The 22,162-nt window shown below is 42.3% G+C and overlaps 1 protein-coding gene across 1 annotated transcript in view; it reads right to left on the minus strand.

Annotated features, from left to right (window-relative positions):
* LOC138950000 (uncharacterized) overlaps positions 1-12,620 on the minus strand; it is a 276,950-nt gene extending 264,330 nt beyond the window's left edge. Inside the window, exon 1 of the mRNA XM_070321780.1 lies at positions 12,417-12,620. Within this exon, the coding sequence (XP_070177881.1) occupies positions 12,417-12,620 (204 nt within the window). The remainder of the gene's footprint in view (positions 1-12,416) is intronic.
* Between the last annotated feature and the right edge of the window lie 9,542 nt (positions 12,621-22,162).

Consider the following 22,162-nt stretch of genomic DNA (forward strand, 5'->3'; position numbering starts at 1 on the left):
GAGACAATTATCTATCGGTCTTTTCCGAATTTACCTAGGCAAAAGATCGATGACCGACGCCCAAGCCATACCCTGGTGGAGACTATTGATGTAGCCTGGGCGATGTCTGGTTTTTGGTGTTGATCTTTTAGTTTGATGCCAACAGATTGAATAAAAAAAATGTATATCGCTTCACGCGACTTTTTTTCAGAGCGCTATTTTTTTTATCGATATTAGAGAACCTAAGTCATGAGTAGTAGCTTTAGCTGGAGACGTAACCTACTTTCAGCCACCAGGTGGTATTGCACAATACAGCGCTACGGCCTCCAATCGAACGGTCGGGCTTGCGGACTGAGCAGTAGCACTTAAGTCATATTGAAACAAGAAATTCCTCCGAGGTAGGAAAAACACCCCCGTCAAAAGGAAATAACCTTCTCAGTTGGTGGCAGTGACTGAGTGAGAATGGTTATTTCCCTTTGACCATTAAGATGTCCCTCTATAAGTTCTTGTATAATCCTAATCCACCAATAACTTCCTAACCGTGTGTTTGACTGGTCCCAATTTTTGTAAGGACCGTCTCAGGAATGTATAGAACCTGTTCACCAAGTTTGGTGACGATCGGTCCGTTCATTCTTGAGATCTATATGCGAACACAAACAAACAAGCACATCGACCGAAACCTATACACACCCCTATACCGGGGGTGTAAAGACCGTCGCTGGGCTGCCTACTGTATTTGCAGGGTTTGGCAGACCCTTTAATTGTATTCTACTCCAAACTACTCCCGTTTATGAGACAAGCTCGCAAATCAATTCCTGAGACATTGGAGAGGAAGAGCATCAGCTGCCATTTTCGTTATCGAGAGAAATTATTGGAAAGTTTTCACTGTTTTGTACTAGACTCGAGCCGATTTTCAAATTATAGAATAGTAGTCCTCTTTACTTTAGGCCGGGGTTTGAAATTATTAGCTCAAAAAGTGTTGCTACTGTTAGGTTTTGCTGAAAATTCCCACATCGTACGATCGCTCACTGAAGTGCAAATTTCAAAATGTAAACAAAAGCTTGTGTTCGCGATCGGGACATCGTATCTGCTATCTTTTTATTCAAAAATTCATATCGTCATAGCTGATAAGGAAACATTATCCTCGCAAACCGAAGCGGTGCATTAAAACTTGGAACCATTAGTGACTTGACACAGATTCGACTTCGAGCAAGTGCGTCGTCTGCTACGGAAATTACAGAAACTCGGTGGTCAGTAGTTCCGGTTTATCATGCAACCTGACCACAACAGAGACAAGAGTATGGCCCCGAAATTTTTCATTTTTACACTGCTGGTCCTCTTCACATTTTGCTATGTTGTTAACACGCCAACCACGGAGAATAACACATGGAGCACACCAGGATCCCTTGTCTTCAGAATCAGAGGTAACTTCAGGAAAGCCTTGAAAGAGTGTGCACACAGAAGACAGGTGAGTGCCCTTATTGTTCTGACACTTCTACTGTCAAATGACATAAACCTAAACCCAGGACCGCCCAAAATCAAGGACACATACACATGCGGAAGTTGTCAACAACACGTAGAGACCTCCGCGGTGGCCTGCGACGACTGCAGTGTCTGGTATCACAAGGAGTGCCTGTCATTATGTTCGGCCGATTTTGAAATGCTCAAAGGGGATAGTGTCGCATGGGCGTGTTGTAGATGTGATAGTATGAACTGTGACACATTCACTTTTAGAAGTTACAGCTTAGATGCAAGTCACAAGTCAAATTACTACTTCCCTCTGATGAACATGGATGACAGCGTTGACTCCCTCCGTTCTGGCCAAAGCTTTAGTCCCATCTCAACAAGCAGCCCAATGGACAAAAGCCGCCGGTATTTATCACCGACACATGAAAGACCCCCAAACACAGACCAATGCAGCCCAACGCAGAACTCACATGCTGGAAACCAAACGAGAACAAGCCAAACGCACATGAATCGAAACAACAGTAGTAGTATCTTTGACCTATCCAGGAAACAAAACCTTCGTATATTGAATTTAAATTGCCAGAGCATAGTGAAGAAAAAGGCAGAACTCGAAGTGATGCTAAATTACATAAAACCAGACGTGGTATTTGGAACCGAGTCCTGGCTCAAGGACCCCGAGAAAAAAGGAGGACACTACTCGGGCGAAGTATTCCCCGACAATTACAAACCTTTCACAAAAAATCGTAGTTCAGTGGGAGGAGGAGTATTCATACTTGTTCACCGATCCCTAGTATCAACCGAACTACCAGAGCTAAACGCAGACTGTGAGAGGATATGGGTCAAGCTCCAATTAGAAAGAAACAAAGGCCTCCTTCTGGGTTGCTTCTACATGCCGAAGAGATCAGACAACGACCTCGCACAACTTGAAAAGATTCTTACAAAGATAAATGGAAAAGAGCGGCAGAAGCAGATAATACTGTCAGGTGATTTCAACTGTCCTGACATAAATTGGGAACATGGTACGGTGAAGCCGGGTGCACCAGATAAAGAAACTCAACAGAAGCTCATAGATATAGCAACAGAAGCCCACATCACTCAAGTCCATAACAAACCAACGAGGCAAGATAACATCCTAGATCTCTTATTTTTGTCATATCCGTCGCTGCTAAAATTCTGTACTTCGATTCCTGGAGTCTCAGACCATGAAGCAGCCGTTGCTGACCTAGACACACGACCGCAGAGGACTAGAGAAAAACCAAGAAAATGTCAGCTGTTCTCGAAGGCAAATTGGGAAGACATAAATACAGCCTTAAAACCACTGAAGGATAAAATAACCGCCATGAAAGAACAAGGCGCGCACGCAAATGAAATGTAGGAAGTCTTTAAGTCTACGATCAAAACAGCAGTTGAGATGTGTGTACCGTCAGTCCAGCACCGCATGAAAAATGACCTACCTTGGATAGACAAGAACATCTGCAGGGGTGTTGCAAGACATTTTCATGTTGGGACATTTGGCCGAAACTGTCAGAAAGCTTTAGGACATCTTGGAAAATGTTCGGCTATTGTTTTGGCTCTACCAAAGTCACCGCAACATTGAAGCACAAGACTCAAGAGGGGAACACCAATACATACAATCATTGTCTTACAAACTGGGGTCCAGAGTCCCGTTTGGGGGGTCTGGGGGGCAAAGCCCCCCTGAAGCTGAAGAATTTTAGCTAATTTATAAACCCCTGTAACACACCCCCCCCCCCTCCCTAATCCGCCCCTGGATTATATGTTGCATACTGCATCTGAAACAATCAGCTTTGCTGATTAAACTAAAACAGACACCAGTTCTCTGAAACTTTTTCAAACCTTTAACTAAGTTCTTGAATTGAAAGTAAAACTCTTCCAATCTTCTGCAAATCTTGACAAGCCTTGGGAAACACAACTGGTAAAACACCAATAAAAGACTGTGTAGGGTGAGCCATTTTGCTTGAAAACCACGATTTGGAGGACGCTTTTCATTATCTGGCTCAGCAGATTTCGATTCGCGGTGACTTTCGTCTGCTATGTCGTCTGCTTCGATCGACTTGACAACACTAAGCTTACTACCACTCACACTGACACTGTCCATGCCACATTCGCGGTGTTGCTGTCATTTTGTCCGGTATCACTTACCTTGGCGAAGGGTAGCAAACCATGGCCAATTTAGTTTTTTCTTTTTTGGTTGCGACATGATGTTCAAATCCAAATTGAAAGCACTGACTGACTGATAAACTATCGCGAACTGGCGGACGCAAACGCTAAGAGTGTGGTTTCCCCTGTCCACGGAAAACCACTCTGGCATCTATATTTTTGTCAATGGCTTCCGTTCAAAACATTGATGTTTCGTTTTTGGTATTCGCGAAGAAAATAAACGTCAGTCAGTTGACTTAGTACATCGGCAGCAGTTTTAGTAATCAAAGCCTGACCAATAAAAACAACTGGACAAACGTTGGCCGATTCAGGCGAATACTCTTCGGACATTTGGCCGAAAGGGACATGAAAGTTTCGGCCAAAGTAAAAAAGAATCGGGAATTTTCCGAAGGGCCGACCCAAACGACACCCCTGCATCTGGAAACTCCTCAAAAGGAAAAAAAGACTCCACAAGAAGGCAAAGAAAAGTAAAAATTGGTCAAACTACAGATATTGCCAAAAAGAATGCAGACGTGCAATTAGGAAAGCGGAACAAAAATATGTGAACAACATCATTGAGACAGGAATGAGAGACAACAACAACAGCAAGCCCTTCTGGAGGTATGTCCGCGCCAGAAAACAAGACAATATTGGCGTAGCACCTCTAAAAGAAGGAACGAGACTCGTCACCGACAGTCTGTCAAAAGCAAAAATCCTCCTACAACAGTTCCGCTCGGTATTCACAAGAGAAGACGGATCGCCTCCCCCACAAATGCATAGTCCCCAACAGCCTCACATCTCCGACCTTGTCATCACGGAAGAAGGGGTTGCCAAATTATTAAGAAACCTGAACCCTTCAAAAGCTTGCGGCCCAGATGAAATATCCAGTAAGGTCCTGAAAAACTGTGCCGACATCCTCGCGGCACCTCTAACCTGCATATATAGACACTCTATGGAAACAGGACACCTGCCCGCAGACTGGCTAACTGCCAACGTAGCCTGCGTTTTCAAAAAGGGAGATAAAAACAGAGCTGAAAACTACCGACCGGTGTCCCTAACATCCGTTGCATGCAAGCTGCTTGAACACATTATCAGCCATCACATCCATCTTCACCTGGAGAAATACAAAATCCTTACGGACAGAAACCATGGGTTTAGATCAGGCTTCTCCTGTGAAACGCAGCTATTGACGACCATGAACGACTTGCAGAAACCATGGGTTTAGATCAGGCTTCTCCTGTGAAACGCAGCTATTGACGACCATGAACGACTTGCAGAAACCATGGGTTTAGATCAGGCTTCTCCTGTGAAACGCAGCTATTGACGACCATGAACGACTTGCAGAAAACAAACAATGCTGGAGTGCAGAGCGACATTATTATCCTCGACTTCAGCAAGGCGTTTGACACGGTCCCCCACTCCAAGCTCCTCCACAAATTGGAACACTACGGCATCAAGGGACCCATACACGATTGGATCACAAGATTCCTGTGCAATAGAACCATGAAAGTCATCCTGGAGGGAGAACACTCAGAGGGAACAACCGTCGACTCAGGAGTACCACAGGGCACAGTCCTAGGCCCATTGCTTTTCCTGTGCCATGTGAATGACCTTCCTGAGCAAGTGAATTCAACAGTACGATTATTCGCTGACGACTGCCTGTTATACCGAGAAATCCACTCCTTCCAGGACCACATCACTCTCCAAGAGGACCTTGGAAAACTATACTGTTCAAAAAAAGAAACGCATAGCTTGTAATATTTGATTAATTTAGTTATATGGCTACAAGGATATCCACCAAACTGCAGAAAATGTTTATCTGGTCGTCGACCTTTCGTCCATTGCCACAAGTGAGCTCTGCACGTGACGCATGCGTTATCAGTGGCTACAATGTCAAAATTGCCCATTTGGCATGACCACTCGTCATGCTTCAGTGTAATCTCGTGAAACTCGGGGAATATTGAGCTCTCACCATGTCTTCCAAAACCCATAAAAGCGGATTGTTCGCCACAAAGAAATCAGACGACAATTCAGCGACGAAAGATGGCCCGATTGAGCAGAGAAGACCGCCAAATTGTATTGGGTCGTTTACAAGCAGGCCAAAGTCAAAGTGCAATCGCCAGGCACTTCCACGTGTCCCAGAGCACCATCAGTAGACTGTGGGTCAGGTTTCAAGCCACTGGCTCCGTTGCTGACTTGCCACGAGCGGGAAGACCAAGGGCGACAACTGCTGCTCACGACCGCTTCATACGGCTCCGCCACCTCCGGAATCGTTTCCTGTCGGCCTCATCTTCTGTCCAGGCTCTCCCCGGGCCACACCGATTATCGGACCAGATCGTGCGGAACCGCCTGCATGAAGCTGGTTTGAGAGCTCGCAGACCTCACAGAGGAGCTGTCCTCACCCGCCGCCATCGCCAGAACCGAGTGCAGTGGGGCAACCAGCACCTTCGCTGGACCGTCCGGAATCACTGGAGACACGTGTGGTTCAGCGACGAGTCCTACTTCCTGCTCCAGCGACATGATGGTCGGAGGAGGGTCTACCGGAGAGTAAACGAACGTTACGCGCCCAACTGTGTGGATGAGGCACCCGTTCATGGTGGTGGAGACGTCATGGTGTGGGGGGCGATCAATACCGCTGGAAGGAGCACCCTGGTGCACGTCCAAGGGCGCATAACTGCCCAGCGATACGTGGAGGAAATTCTGCGCCCACACGCCCTTCCTCTTCTGGCTGACCAGGATGCCATATTCCAGCAGGACAACGCTCGCCCGCACACAGCACGACTCACCACCCAGTTCCTCACCGACCACCATGTCCAGGTGCTTCCCTGGCCATCCATGTCGCCAGACATGAACCCGATAGAACACCTCTGGGATGAATTGGACAGACGTGTGCGCAGGCGAGAAGAAGCGCCGGCAAATCACCGCGATCTATTGCAGGCACTTCAGGAGGAGTGGGACACCATCCCACAGCAAGATATCCGGCATCTGATCCAGTCCATGCCCAGAAGGTGCCGGGCAGTTGTTGCTGCTCAAGGCAGTCACTCAATCAATCAATCAATGACGCTTATATCGCGCATATTCCGTGGGTACAGTTCTAGGCGCTCTGCAGTGATGCCGTGTGAGATGAAATTTTATACGGCCAGTAGATTGCAGCCATATCGGCGCATATTTACCTTTCACGGCCTATTATTCCAAGTCACACGGGTATAGGTAGACAATTATTAACTGTGCCTAAGCAATTTTGCCAGGAAAGACCCTTTTGTCAATCGTGGGATCTTTAACGTGCACACCCAATGTAGTGTATACGGGGGGAGGGTTCGGACACCGAAGAGAGTCTGCACACAAAGTTGACTCTGAAATAAATTTCCGCCGAACCTGGGATCGAACTCACGCTGACAGCGGCCAACTGAATACAAATCCAGCGCGCTACCAACTGAGCTATATCCCCGCCCACACCCCCTACTGACTTGACAGCCTCGGCACCCAATCGTTTTGATTGACTGATTGATTTGAAGATGCAAATGAACTGTGTGTGCATTCAACTGTGTCCATACCAAATTTCAAACAAATAATCTAAATATTGGATTTTCTGTTAATTTTTTCGAAAAATAAAACAAATTTGGCAAATAGCAACTATGCGTTTCTTTTTTTGAACAGTATAGAAGTATGGGCCAATCAATGGGGCATGCGATTCAACGCCAAAAAGTGTTTTGTCCTCCCCACTAAGAAAAACACAACGTACATCTACGAACTTAACAAGGAAATCCTACGGCACGTCGACCAAAGCCCATATCTAGGGATCGAGATCTCAGCAGACCTCAAATGGTCCAAGCACATCGCAACCATGTGCAAGAAGGCGGGATCCAAGCTGGGATTTCTGCGAAGAAACTTGGGAAGTTGCCCCCCAGAACTGCGACGAATGGCATACATCTCCCTCATAAGGTCCACCCTCGACTATGGAGCAACAGTGTGGGATCCACACCTAGTCGATGACAAAACAAAACTTGAGCGGATTCAGAAACAAGTCGCAAAATGTAAAAGTTTCAACTGTTCTCATAGCAGACCAACTTGCTGATGCTTTTTCGGATTTCTTTCGTGAGAAGGTTGTACAAATTCGCAACAGCTTCAACAATTCTGTGGATCAAAGTCAGTTAGCCCAGCATGAGGCACAATATTCTGGTCCGTAGTTTTCGAGTTTCAGTCCAGTGTCAGTGGAGTCTGTCCGCAAGCTGGTTTCAGCCACCCAACCCAAAACATGTGGACTCCATGCCTACCAAACTGATGTATGACAACCTAGATGTCCTTCTCCCCATCATTACCAATCTGATAAATGAGTCACTTTTCTTGGGTTCAGTTCCACCAGCTTGGAAAACAGCTGTTGTAAAACCCCTTTTGAAGAAGCCGTCCCCTCCATCAAAATGACCTCAAAAATTATAGACCCGTTTTAAACTTGCCATTCTGGTCCACAATCATGGAAAAATGTGTCCTACATCCGCTCAATGCACACCTTGAAGCAAACAGCCTTTTGAACATACACCAGTCCGCCTATCGTGCGAACCACTCAACAGAAACTGCTTTGTTGCGCATTGTAAATGACCTACTCACTGCTCTTGATCACAACTAAGTCTCCGCTCTTCTTCTGTTAGATCTCTCTGTTGCGTTTGATACGATTGACCACAACCTTCTACTCTCTTGTCTGGAACAATATTTCGGCGCCAATAGCACAGCTCTGTCCTGGTTCCGTTCCTATCTGTCAGACAGAAGTCGGTTTGTTCTTGTGGCACACCATCGTTCTAGCACAACACCTCTGCTCTATGGAGTACCACAGGGCTCATTCTTAGGTCCGGTACTGTTTGTCTTGTACACAACACAGCTATCTACCATCATCAACCACCATGCAGTCAGTCACAAAATGTTCGCATACGATACACAGCTTCATCCACGCCTGTTTCAGCCCAAGCGCTTAGTTTCCCCGAAGCTTTTCCTGCTGCCAGCGTGGGCTGAGGTTGCTATTAACCTGAGCGCCAGCGCAGCCCGGAGTTCTAAAAATATCACAGCTGGGAGAGCGAGATACGCCGTTCTGTGACACAGGCATATCACTCCTAGAAAAACGTGTAGTATTTTTGCTTATCGTCTCGTGCGTGTGGCAATTGCAAAACGAACACCAGCTGAGAGAAGACATTCTGACCTACACATCGATACAAAACACGATATGAATAGATTTCAAGAGTCTGCACCACAGAGAGTTTCAATGGAGAGGACAAATCAGGGCTGAGTCGTGTGTTTGATTGTGTGTGTGAGTGATGCAACATTTAAACAATAATAGAGATTGAACCCTAGTTCTCACAACAAGGAAACATACATGCAGACAAAGTTTAACATGCCGTGAGTAAGAACAACTGAACTGGATTTAGTCACTCTGATTGGGGGGTGGTAGTAGCGGCGCTCAGAAATAGATCACTGACACGCTATTCGCCGAGGAAAGGAAAGTATAACGGTACTCCACAGACACTAAGCGAATTAAGGCGGATGGAGAGGGCAGCGCGAGTCAGTTAAATGGAATTTCTAGACAATGCTTGCCCAAGATAAGATATCTCGAGGGAGAAGTTCACACCATACAGTTAGAATAAAGGATAGGCTTGCTTCACCAGTTAGTTCTGCGAATTTTATTTACTGTGTTGTTCATTGAGTGTAGAAGTTAACTGTTCAAAATATTTGAGAGGATTGAAAAACAGACGGACAGACATAACAATGGCAGACAGACAGACAGACACATTGACAAACAGACTGACGAACAGACAGACACACTGACAAACAGGTAGGCAGACAGACAGACAGTCGGTACAGACAGACAGACAAATAAAAAGCTAGACATACAAACAGGCAGATTGTCAGTCAAACAGACAGACAGACAGACAAACGAACAGATTGACAAACAGGCAGACAGACACACAGGAAGAGACGGACAGACTAACAAACATGCAGACAGTCAGACAGACAGACAGACAGACGGGTGGACAGACTGACAAACAGGCAGAGGACAGTCAGACAGACAGACAGTCAGACAGACGGGCACACTGACAAACAGGCAGACAGACTGAAGAACAGACAGACAGACTGAAAAACAGACAGACGGACAGACAGGCAAAATTATAGACAGACAGACAACACTGAGTGGGCTTAGCCAGTGTCCGTGGAGTACCGTTATACCTTCCTTTTCTCTGCGAATAGTGTGTCAATGACCTGTTTATGAGTGCTGCTACTACCACCCCCCATCAGAGTGACGAAATCCAGTTCGGGTGAGAACCAAAAGGTCGAGGGTCAAAAGGTCGAGGCACAAAAGGTCGAAGACATTTGGTCAAGAGTCAAAAGGTCGAGTGCGACAAAAGGTCGAGGGTGACAAAAGGTCAACAGCAAAACGTCTACAGGACAAAAGGTCGAGGATTTTAAAAGGTCGACGATTAAAAAAAAAGTCGAGGATTAAAAATTTCGATTTCATTTTCTGTGTCCATTCCTGAGGAAAATTCTGTATTATGTGTTATTGGGAAGAACATTTCTCAAGTCGATTACAGTATAGCGTTCGTGGGATACCTCCAGCTTCGCTGGGATAACGTATAATATCCAGGAGAGGGGTAGCTGAAATGATGTGTTATACCTTGTCATCATAACCAAATCTAATTTCAATGTGAATGTATTCATATACATGTATTTTGGTATATGTAGATTTGTATTGATGTGTCGTGCCGAATTCGCGGTATCGGCAACATTTTTGCCCATTTCGTTTAGTCGCGCAAGAGTATCCTCTTTAAAAAGTGTATTTAGAAAGCAGGAACATAATTATGCCCTTTAGAGAGTTTTGCAGTGCAACTTTTCAGTGTGGACAACGTTTTTTGAAGGTTCTTCCTAACTGCTGGTTACAGAAAGGGGGAATCAGAGGTCAAACATGAAACAGCCTAAAGCGTATCCAGATACAACCTACGGGCAAAGCATGGTGGCGTTCAACGTGACCAGGGTGGGGAGCATAACGCATGTTTCGGTGTGACCAAACAATCTACTTTGTGCAATACTTAGCACCAAGAACGGATTACGTCGCAGACACACATTGAATCATGATCATTAGGAGTAATCAAGCAGAATGTCATGAAGGTCCAACAACCTGGTGGTAGTGGAGACAGCTTAAACAATATTGTGACACCGAAACATGCGTAACACTGAAAAACAACTTTTGACTGCCAGATCACCATTACATCACCAACAATACTGCAAGAAGGGTTGGAGATGACACGGGGGACACGCACATTTCTTCTTCCTCTTGTGCAACATGCTGTTTGAAAAACGTGCTAAGTTACTTATTCCAGTAACAAAATGCCGTGTACATCAACACGGCACATGCCAATATCGCGGCGACGAGGATTTTTCTTCAGTGACAGAATGTGTTTGTAGATAAAACTTTCAGCATTACGCACATTGAACGAGTGACACGGAATTGTTTTTGAGGTTTAGATGAATTTTAGGTCGTAACATGGTTGCTTTGGTTTTTAGAGCTCACTATCTACAGTACTCTGCTACAGCACACTACAACACTACACCACACTGCAACACACTGCAACACTACAACACACTGCAACACTACAACACACTATAATACTACAGTAGCCGTATCTGGCAGAGTGGATTTGAGTGAAAACAAATGCGTCATGTTTCCGGTCAGTTGTTATATTAACAGTTTGTAAAACACACAGACACACACACACAGACACACACAGACACACACACACACACACACACACAAAAACACACACACACACACACACACACACACACACACACACACACATTCATATTAGCAGGATTTAATCAGGAAAAGACGATGAAGTGTACATAGATTGGCACAACATTCATATCCTAAAAATTATAAATAGATATTTTACCTCGTATTCCACAAATACTTTGCTATAGTCTAAACGGATTAAGTGAAGCCTTTACACTGCAGGCACGTTTGTATTTAAAATAACAACGTATCTTTAAATTATTTGCTTGATAAGCACACACACACACACATACACACACACACACACACACACACACACACACACACACACACACACGCACGCACACATTCACACACTGTGACACATACACACGCACACATACATACATACACACACACACATGCCCACACACACACACACACACACACACACACACACACACACACACACACACACACTCACACCATAAACATACATTCCAACAAATACATAACTATAAATATGTAAATACTTGAATGCATATGTCATCCTGAATTCACGGCATTGCCCAATTTGCGGAATCGGCAACATTTTTTCCCATTTTGCGTAATTGGCAAAACGTTGCCCATTTCGCGAAAATAGGCAGCATTTTGCCGTAAATGCGTACATGCCTCTTAAACCTGCTAATTTATGCGAAATCGGCAGCCGAATACGCGGAAACGGCAATCGATTACGCGTAATAGGCAAGTTGGGCAAGTTGCCCATGTTGCGAAAGCGGCATTAGTGAGTTTCAAGTGTGTCTGTGTGTGTGTGTGTGTCTGTGTGTGTCTGTGTGTGCGTGTGTGGGAGTGTGTGTACAGGCGCGCGTGCGTGTGTGCTTGCGTGTGTGTGTGTTTGTAATGGGAAAGTGAGAGCGACATGGACTTTTTCAGTGGCATCACTTCGCTGTAGGTGTGTCAGGTTTGTGCGATTGACTGAAAGGTTAATCAGACTTCAGCGTTCTTGTTTTCTTATTCCTCTGACCATGATGAAATATAAGACAAATAAGTTATATGAATTTACCTCGTTGTCGGGCGCTGATCCCTGACGGATCGCTGGTATGCTGCTGGTCTGTGTTGTGTCTAGCGTGATGGGGCGTGTTGTTTTTCTCTCGGCGTCAGACGTGGCTTGGCTTTTAACAAGTACTTGAACTTGTTCCTTTGAAAGGTACGACTCTACTTTCTGTCCCTGCAGAGTGACACAAGAACCTAACCAGTTACATGTCATGACATATTGTTGACATGTCTTTTTATATTTAGTCAAGTTTTGACTAAATGTTTTAACGTAGAGGGGGGAATCGAGACGAGGGTCATGGTGTATGTGTGTGTGTGTGTCTGTGTGTGTGTGTGTGTGTAGAGCGGTTCAGACTAAACTACTGGACCGATCTTTATGAAATTTGACATGAGAGTTCCTGGGTATGATATCCTCACACGTTTTTTTCATTTTTTTGATAAATGTCTTTGATGACGTCATATCCGGCTTTTCGTGAAAGTTGAGGCGGCACTGTCACGCCCTCATTTTTCAACCAAATTGGTTGAAATTTTGGTCAAGTAATCTTCGACGAAGCCCGGACTTCGGTATTGCATTTCAGCGTGGTGGCTTAAAAATTAATTAATGACTTTGGTCATTAAAAATCTGAAAATTGTAAAAAAATAATTTTTTTTATAAAACGATTCAAATTTACGTTCATCTTATTCTCCATCATGTTCTGATTCCAAAAACATATAAATATGTTATATTTGGATTAACAACAAGCTCTGAAAATTAAATATATAAAAATTATTATCAAATTTTTTTTTCGAAATCAATTTAAAAACACTTTCATCTTATTCCTTGTCGGTTCCTGATTCCAAAAACATATAGATATGATATGTTTGGATTAAAAACACGCTCAGAAAGTTAAAACGAAGAGAGGTACAGAAAAGCGTGCTATCCTTCTCAGCGCAACGAATACCCCGCTCTTCTTGTCAATTTCACTGGCACTGCCTTTGCCACGGGCGGTGGAGTGACGATGCTACGAGTATACGGTCTTGCTGCGTTGCGTTGCGTTCAGTTTCATTCTGTGAGTTCGACAGCTACTTGACTAAATGTTGTATTTTCGCCTTACGCGACTTGTTATTGTCTGCGGAGAGACTATTATGCCTGACACCAGTTACGCGGCGGGATGTGTTGTTTACACGTTGCAATTATTCAGAGCAAAAACGTTTGGGGTGACGTGATCATTCCGTACATCATTACGTATAGCGAACACATTCGACTCTGACTTGAAAGCACTTTAGTATCAATCTCGTAAAAATAGGGTAAGTTTTGATTCTTTTGACCACGCACTTGATGCAAATATGATACTGTGAAAGTTGAGATGTTTTTCTTGCATATCACCAGAGAGAGAGAGGGAGATCAAATCAAATCAAATCAAATTTTATTTTACGAGGGTTGTGGCAAAAGCAATACAAACTATCTTCTTTTCAGAGAGGGACTACTCTAATATTATATACATATATATATACACACGTTAAACATTTACAAAAGTTAAACATTACAGTAAAAGGCAGAAACACTATTCACAAGACTATATACACGTTAAAAGCTTTACTTGAATTCTTGCGTAATTATCAAAATTGTGAATGTACAGAGAGAATTGAATTGAATTGAATTGAATTGAACTTTATTTAACAAGGATTAAGAGTTAAGGCTAAGTAGTCAGTCGGCTAAGGACCGTTTTGGTTACTTTTTGGCGTCACGTTAGCAAACACTTTTTTCTGATAGATTTTAACACCACAACACTAAATCGAAAGTTTTGGGGCAATATTCCAAACCACCGGTGAGAAAAACGTTGGTTTGTGTGTATGTTTTCCTTCTTTGGCGTTACTATTCTTGTTTTGAGGGTTGGGTTCATAAAACGGACATAAAACTTAAACCGCTTGACAGAAATTATATAACTGTAAATCATTCGAAAGGGAAGGCATTCATGTACACGTTTGTGCCACTTAAAATGACGTCATTATCTGTTTGTTTTTGTGAAATTGACAAGAAGAGCGGGGTAGTAGTTGCGCTGAGAAGGATAGCACGCTTTTCTGTACCTCTCTTCGTTTTAACTTTCTGAGCGTGTTTTTAATCCAAACATATCATATCTATATGTTTTTGGAATCAGGAACCGACAAGGAATAAGATGAAAGTGTTTTTAAATTGATTTCGAAAATTTAATTTTGATAATAATTTTTAAATGTTTAATTTTTAGAGCTTGTTTTTAATCCAAATATAACATATTTATATGTTTTTGGAATCAGAAAATGATGGACAATACGATGAACGTAAATTTGGATCGTTTTATAAAAATTTTTTTACAATTTTCAGATTTTTAATGACCAAAGTCATCAATTAATTTTTAAGCCACCAAACTGAAATGCAATACCGAAGTCTGGGCTTTGTCGAAAATTACTTGACCAAAATTTCAACCAATTTGGTTGAAAAATGAGAGCGTGACAGTGCCGCCTCAACTTTCACGAAAAGCCGGATATGACGTCATCAAATACATTTATAAAAAAACTGAAAAATATGTCTGGGGATATCATACCCAGGAACTCTCATGTCAAATTTCATAAAGATCGGTCCAGTAGTTTAGTCTAAATCGCTCTACACACACACACACAGACACACACACGCACATACACCACGACCCTCGTCTCGATTCCCCGCTCTACGTTAAAACATTTAGTCAAAACTTGACTAAATGTAACAAGTCGCGTAAGGCGAAATTACTACATTTAGTCAAGCTGTGGAACTCACAGAATGAAACTGAACGTAGTCCGCCGCTAGTGCAAAAGGCAGTGAAAGTGACGAGCCTGTTTGGCGCGGCAGTGGTTGCGCTGTGCTTCATAGCACGCTTTACTGTACCTCTCTTCGTTTTAACTTTCTGAGCGTGTTTTTAATCCAAACATATCATATCTATATGTTTTTGGAATCAGGAACCGACAAGGAATAAGATGAAATAGTTTTTAAATCGATTTCGGAAATTTAATTTTGATCATAATTTTTATATTTTTAATTTTCAGAGATTGTTTTTAATCCAAATATAACATATGTATATGTTTTTGGAATCAGAAAATGACGAAGAATAAGATGAAATTATTTTTGGATCGTTTAATAAAAAAAATAATTTTAATTACAAGTTTCCGATTTTTAATGACCAAACTCACTCATTAGTTTTTAAGCCACCAAGCTGAAATGCAATACCAAACCCCGGCCTTTGTCGAAAATTGCTTTGCCAAAATTTCAATCAATTTAATTGAAAAATGAGGGTGTGACAGTGCCGCCTCAACTTTTACAAAAAGCCGGATATGACGTCATCAAAGGTATTTATCGAAAAAATGAAAAAAAACGTCCGGGGATATCATACCCAGGAACTCTCATGTCAAATTTCATAAAGATCGGCCCAGTAGTTTAGTCTGAATCGCTCTACACACACACACACACAGACAGACACACACACACACACACACACACACACACACACACACACACACACACACACACACATACACCACGACCCTCGTCTCGATTCCCCCCTCTATGTTAAAACATTTAGTCAAAACTTGACTAAATGTAAAAAGGAGGAATAATTGCAATCACACACACTCTCACACACACACACACACGCACACACACACGCACGCACTCATACACACACAAACACGCGCGCGCGCGCGCACGCACGCACGCTCGCATATACACACACACACACACACTCACACACACACACACACACAAAGACATACACAAACATACCGACAAAATGACAGACATACACACAGTGAGACAAACCGACACAGAAACCCCCACACATGCACGCACGCACTTATGTACGCAAACAAAGACGTAGAGATGCTTATAGAGAAACACTTACGCAACCAAAACAAGTCGCGTAAGGCGAAAATACAATATTTAGTCAAGTAGCTGTCGAACTAGTCACAGAATGAAACTGAACGCAATGCAATTTTTCAGCAAGACCGTATACTCATAGCATCGTCAGTCCACCGTTCAGGCAGTGAAATTGACAAGAAGAGCGGTTTAGTAGTTGCGCTGAGAAGGATAGCACGCTTTTCTATACCTCTCTTCGTTTTAACTTTCTGAGCGTGTTTTTAATCCAAACATATCATATCTATATGTTTTTGGAATCAGGAACCGACAAGGAATAAGATGAAAGTGTTTTTAAATTGATTTGGACAATTTAATTTTGATAATAATTTTTATATTTTTAATTTTCAGAGCTTGTTTTTAATTCAAATATAACATATTTATATGTTTTTGGAATCAGAAAATAATGGAGAATAAGATAAACGTAAATTTGGATCGTTTTATAATTTTTGTTATTTTTTTTTACAATTTTCAGATTTTTAATGACCAAAGTCATTAATTAATTTTTAAGCCATCACGCTGAAATGCAATACCGAAGTCCGGGCTTCGTCGAAGACTACTTGACCAAAATTTCAACCAATTTGGTTGAAAAATGAGAGCGTGACAGTGCCGCCTCAACTTTCACGAAAAGCCGGATATGACGTCATCAAAGACATTTATCGAAAAAAGGAGAAAAACGTTCGGGGATATCAATCCCAGGAACTTTCATGTAAAATTTCATAAAGATCGGCCCAGTAGTTTAGTCTGAATCGCTCTACACACACACACAGACACACACACAGACACACACACACACACACGCACATACACCACGACCCTCGTTTCGATTCCCCCTCGATGTTAAAATATTTAGTCAAAACTTGACTAAATATAAAAACACGCACACAAACACACAGACAGACAAACTTCATTCTTGGTAGAGAAATGCATTTCTTTCTGTATTGCTTTCTCTTTAAGTGCACCTACCTCGCAGAGAGAGAGAGAGAGAGAGAGAGAGAGAGAGAGAGAGAGAGAGAGAGAGAGAGAGAGAGAGAGAGAGAGAGAGAGAGAGAGAGAGAGAGAGAGAGAGAGAGAGAGAGAGACACAGACAGACAGACAAAGACACAGAGAGAAAGAGATAGACAGACAGAGGGAGAGACAAACAGACGAACACACAGACAGACATAGACACACAGACAGATTTCACTATTGTATGTGTAAGTAATTTTGTTAAACCACACGTTACGTTCACCACTGAACGTGAAACCATGTAAAACGTTACTATCTCAGATAACGGCACTGACGCTACCGGAAATAGAATTTATCAGTGAAATTCTACCATCAATTTAGTAATCGATGCGATGTAAATTATCCTAAAACTGTGGTATGATCACGACATCGTTTAGCATTTAGGATCAAATGGTGCCAATGTGTACACAATGCACTAATCACAGACAACAGTTATACACTTTACGTACATGTAACTCTCCAACTGACATTGTCTGCCACTTGAAACAAATGACTTTCGAAGGAAAATTAACTCCAATATATAAATATTATGTATGATTTTTAATAATTACTTGCACTTTTTGAGAATAAAGCTTTTTCTACGATAAGGTGTTTACCCCCTAAATGTATAAGTCATCCGGTAGAAAAACCGGAAGTATCGTGTACTAAGCATATGTATATGTTTAAAAAGTTAATTGTGTTAATGTAGAACATCTTGCCTATGTATATGTTTAGGTTTTGAATGCTTTAGGGGAAAACCGTAGCCATTATTTATTCATCTTCAAGTAACACCCCAAATCTCAGGGCACATTTTGTTAGTGGGGGTAGGGTTTCAATCAGTCAAAAATCACTTTCATTCAATATTTTCTGCCATTTCAAATACATACACGTAATTGCACAATTTCTTGAATTTTAAGATGCTTTAACTGACTATACCAAGAAAACCTGCACTTTTTGTAGAATTAGTTTTTTGTCCATGATTTATGTTTAAAAATGTCAATTTTTATGACAAAAAATGCTGACGGTTGCCTCACCAGAGGACACGTACCAACGACGTGAATCGTGTCTGCCAATTAAAATGCATATATTTTGAAATAAGGGGAATCATAACATATTTCACTGTAAAGTGTCTCACTCTAATACCTTCTGGGTTCATTGTGTATTTGGTTAAGTGAATTGCAGATAAGTTTTTTTTTTAAATGAGAGCTATACATATATTTTATTAAAACTGAAACTGGTGGAGTGAAAAACAGACCTGTTTTGAAGAAGTCGTACTAAAATCATTTATGGGCTTGAACTTCACAGTTTGCGTGTTATCTTTTAAAGAAAATCCGTTTTCATCACTAACAATGACCTAATTTACACATACATATCGGTCGGTCATAGTCGCATTTTTTTTAGAGAGGTAGTGTACAAAATGTCGTTTTGTACGTTTAAATTACATGTCCATTATTTTAGTCATATATCAATCAATAAATAAATGCGCATACTTTTATTAAACGTTACTTTCACTTTGAGATCGCTTCTAACATTTAGTATAATTTCTGACAAATGCACGCTATGCAATAAATTGATAATATTATGGACGCCATGTGGTAAAACCGGAAGTTGAATTATTTTGCGATAGCAAAATCCTTTTACAATGATCACTTTCCTTTTATATTAAGCTGATCTTTAACGTTATGGGTAAAAATCTAACAGATTGAACCAAATTATCCTTTTTCAAGCCTGTGTATGTGTAAACTCTTTTTTGCTTCGACCCGGTTCGGTTTTCGGAGTTGATTCAAAATCATCCATTATGTATCTTATGTGACTGTTGTTTTCCTCGGTAAATTAACAATTGTTGATGTAAAATAATTCTAGCTGTGAGAATAAACAATTTTCAAGATGTTTTTGATTGCGGTTTCAACCAGGCGTTCAGTTAGCTATACATATCGATTGAGAAAATGGCATTTCCTGTTTTGTCGTCCACATGTTATACAGATGTTGTTAAAAATAAAACTGTGTATACGAATTAGGCATTTTACTTGCTGTCTGATGGCAAAAATCTTTAGCTTTCGTTTAAGGTATAATTTGCTTATATCCGTATGCAGTCAAGCGGTACATGACGGTTTTTTGTAACCTACCCCCTGCGTCATGGCTGCATTTTTGCAGAATATGGGTCATGTTACAAAAACGCTTCTCATTCTTAGGTGGTTGGGTTTAGCCATTTGTCGTTTACCGAACTGTGGCTGCAAATAAAACGAACTTTCCAAAAAACATAATATCTAATGTGACCACCAAAAGTAACCTTTCCACTATAGCCAGCCAGGTGACTAAAGCCTTTATTACAATCTGTTCTTGTGACACATAGATACATAATGATAAAAAAAAGAAAAAGTTAACAACAAAAGGAGGTCGTAAAACCTAAAGTCGTGATGATAAAGATGACGATGATGATGATGATCATGATGATGATCATGATCATGATAATGATGATGATGATGATGATCAAGAGAGAGAGAGAGAGAGAGAGAGAGAGAGAGAGAGAGAAAGAGATCAAATCAATTCAAATCAAATCAAATCAAATTTGATTTTTCAAGCGGTGTGGCATGAGCAATAGAACGAGCTTGTTTTCTACCAGCACATAATTTACTCGGACATTCATGTAGAAAAAGGTAGAGAAAAACAACAACAACAGAGAGAGAGAGGGAGACAGAGACAAAGAAAAAGAGGTAAAGAGAGAGAGAGAGAGAGAGAGAGAGAGAGAGAGAGAGAGAGAGAGAGACAGAGAGAGAGAGGGACAAATTGAATTGAATTGAATTGAATTGAACTTTTTTTTTCAAGGATTACGATTTAAGGTTACGCCTTTTCTTACAATCTGTTCTTGGGACGCACATACACACATTGATAACATTTAAAAAATTTAAAGTTAAGAACAAAAGGAGGTAAGAGAGAGAGAGAGAGAGAGAAAGAGTGACAGAGAGAGAGGAAGAAAGAGAGACAGAGAGAGAGGAAGAAAGAGAGAGAAAGAGGGAGAGAGAGAAAGAGAGAGAGAGAGAGAGATAGGGAGAGAGAGGAAGAACGAGAGAGAAAGAGAGAGAGAGAAAGAGAGAGAGAGAGAGAGAGAGAGAGAGAGAGAGAGAGAGAGAGAGAGAGAGAGATAGTGCTAGTGCATATTAAAGGTAATTTATTACTCCGACCACCACTCACCATGACAGTCTTGTGGTTCCCACATCCCGTGGCAAAGCAGCGAAGGGAGCAGCGGCTTCCTTTAGAGCGACACGCACAGTTCTCACTGTCACACTGTGACTCCTCGTTGCACTGACAGCACTCTTTACACTCGCCAGTCTGAAAAAAACACGGAAGACAATTAAGTGCTGACCTCAAACCGGATCGGGACACCCCTGTTCACCATGAAGAAGAATTCAAAAACTGGTTTGTGGTAATTAAAACTAGGCCCTATGTTAATAACGTACCCCCCCCCCCTCCCTTTTACCCCTGTACGCGGTCGTACGGAAAAAGGTTTCTAAGAAAAAGGTAAGAGAGAGAGAGAGAGAGAAAGAGAGAGAGAGAGACACACAGAGAGAGAGACAGACAGACAGACAGACAGAGAGAGACAGAAAGACGAAGGGAGAGGGGGAAGAGAGAGAGAGAGAAAGAGAGAGAGAGAGAGAGAGAGTGTGTGTGGGAGTGTGTGTGTGTGTGTGTGTTGGTGTGTGTGTGTGTGAGGGAGAGAGAGAGACAGAGAGAGAGACAGAGACAGAGACAGAGACAGGCACAGAGAGACAGAAAGAGAAAGACAGACAGAGACAGACAGAGAGAGACAGAGACAGAGAGAGACAGAGAGCAAGAGGAAGAGAGTGAGAGAGAAAGAGAGATGTATTCCCCACGGGCCACTGATCTAAACCTGAGAAATAGCGAGAGAGCGTGTGCCAAGGGTAACAACTGTACATCTGATGGTTCAGACAGTGTCGACATGGCTGACAGTAGTAGTTGTGGTGACAGTGACCTAGTGGTCAAACTTACAACTTGTATGTCGGAAATGAGAGACATGAAAGTTGAGCTGGTCAGAAAGCTGCCAACAAACAGCACCGTGACAGAGAGGTGGCTGAGCTGGTCAGAAAGCTGCCAACAAACAGCACCGTGACAGAGAGGTGGCTGAGCTGGTCAGAAAGCTGCCAACAAACAGCACCGTGACAGAGATGTGGCTGAGCTGGTCAGAAAGCTGCCAACAAACAGCACCGTGACAGAGAGGTGGCTGAGCTGAGGGAGGTGGTGGAACGGCTCACTAACGAACAGGACTGTGTGGAGAAACGATGCCAAGCTTTAGAAAATAAGGTCAAGGAGCGCGCGTGAATGTGTGCATGTGGTTGTGTGTGTGTGTGTGTATGTGTGTGTGTGTGTTTGTGTGTGTATGTGTGTGTGTGTGTGTGTGTGTATGTGTGTGTGTTGTGTGAATCAGAATCAGAATCAGAATCAGAATTTATTGTCATTAAAGCACAGAGCCTATTGACACATACAAGATACATAAGTACAGGAAAAACAGCAATATAACATAACATACATGTGGAACAGGGTGAACAAAGAGGACCTGAAGATGAGCATAAGTTATTGAGGACAGTCGGAAGACGCATTGCATCTGCGTAGTTGAAAACAATCGTACACATATTTTGCCAATTGCCTTTGGATGTCGCTGTCAGTAAACAAAGAACTGACTCTTATTTCATCACTGCCGGTGGAAGTATTCGGTAATAACTGTTGCCTGAGATGAGCATACATTGTACACGAATCAAGGAAGTGAAGTTCATCCTCCACCACTCCACAGTTTCTGCATAGTCTTTCCTCCCTTGGTGTTCCCGTGTATCTGCCCTTTTCGATTTCTAAGT

This window comes from Littorina saxatilis, linkage group LG16 (genome assembly GCF_037325665.1).
Source record: "Littorina saxatilis isolate snail1 linkage group LG16, US_GU_Lsax_2.0, whole genome shotgun sequence".
Classification (NCBI taxonomy): domain Eukaryota; kingdom Metazoa; phylum Mollusca; class Gastropoda; order Littorinimorpha; family Littorinidae; genus Littorina; species Littorina saxatilis.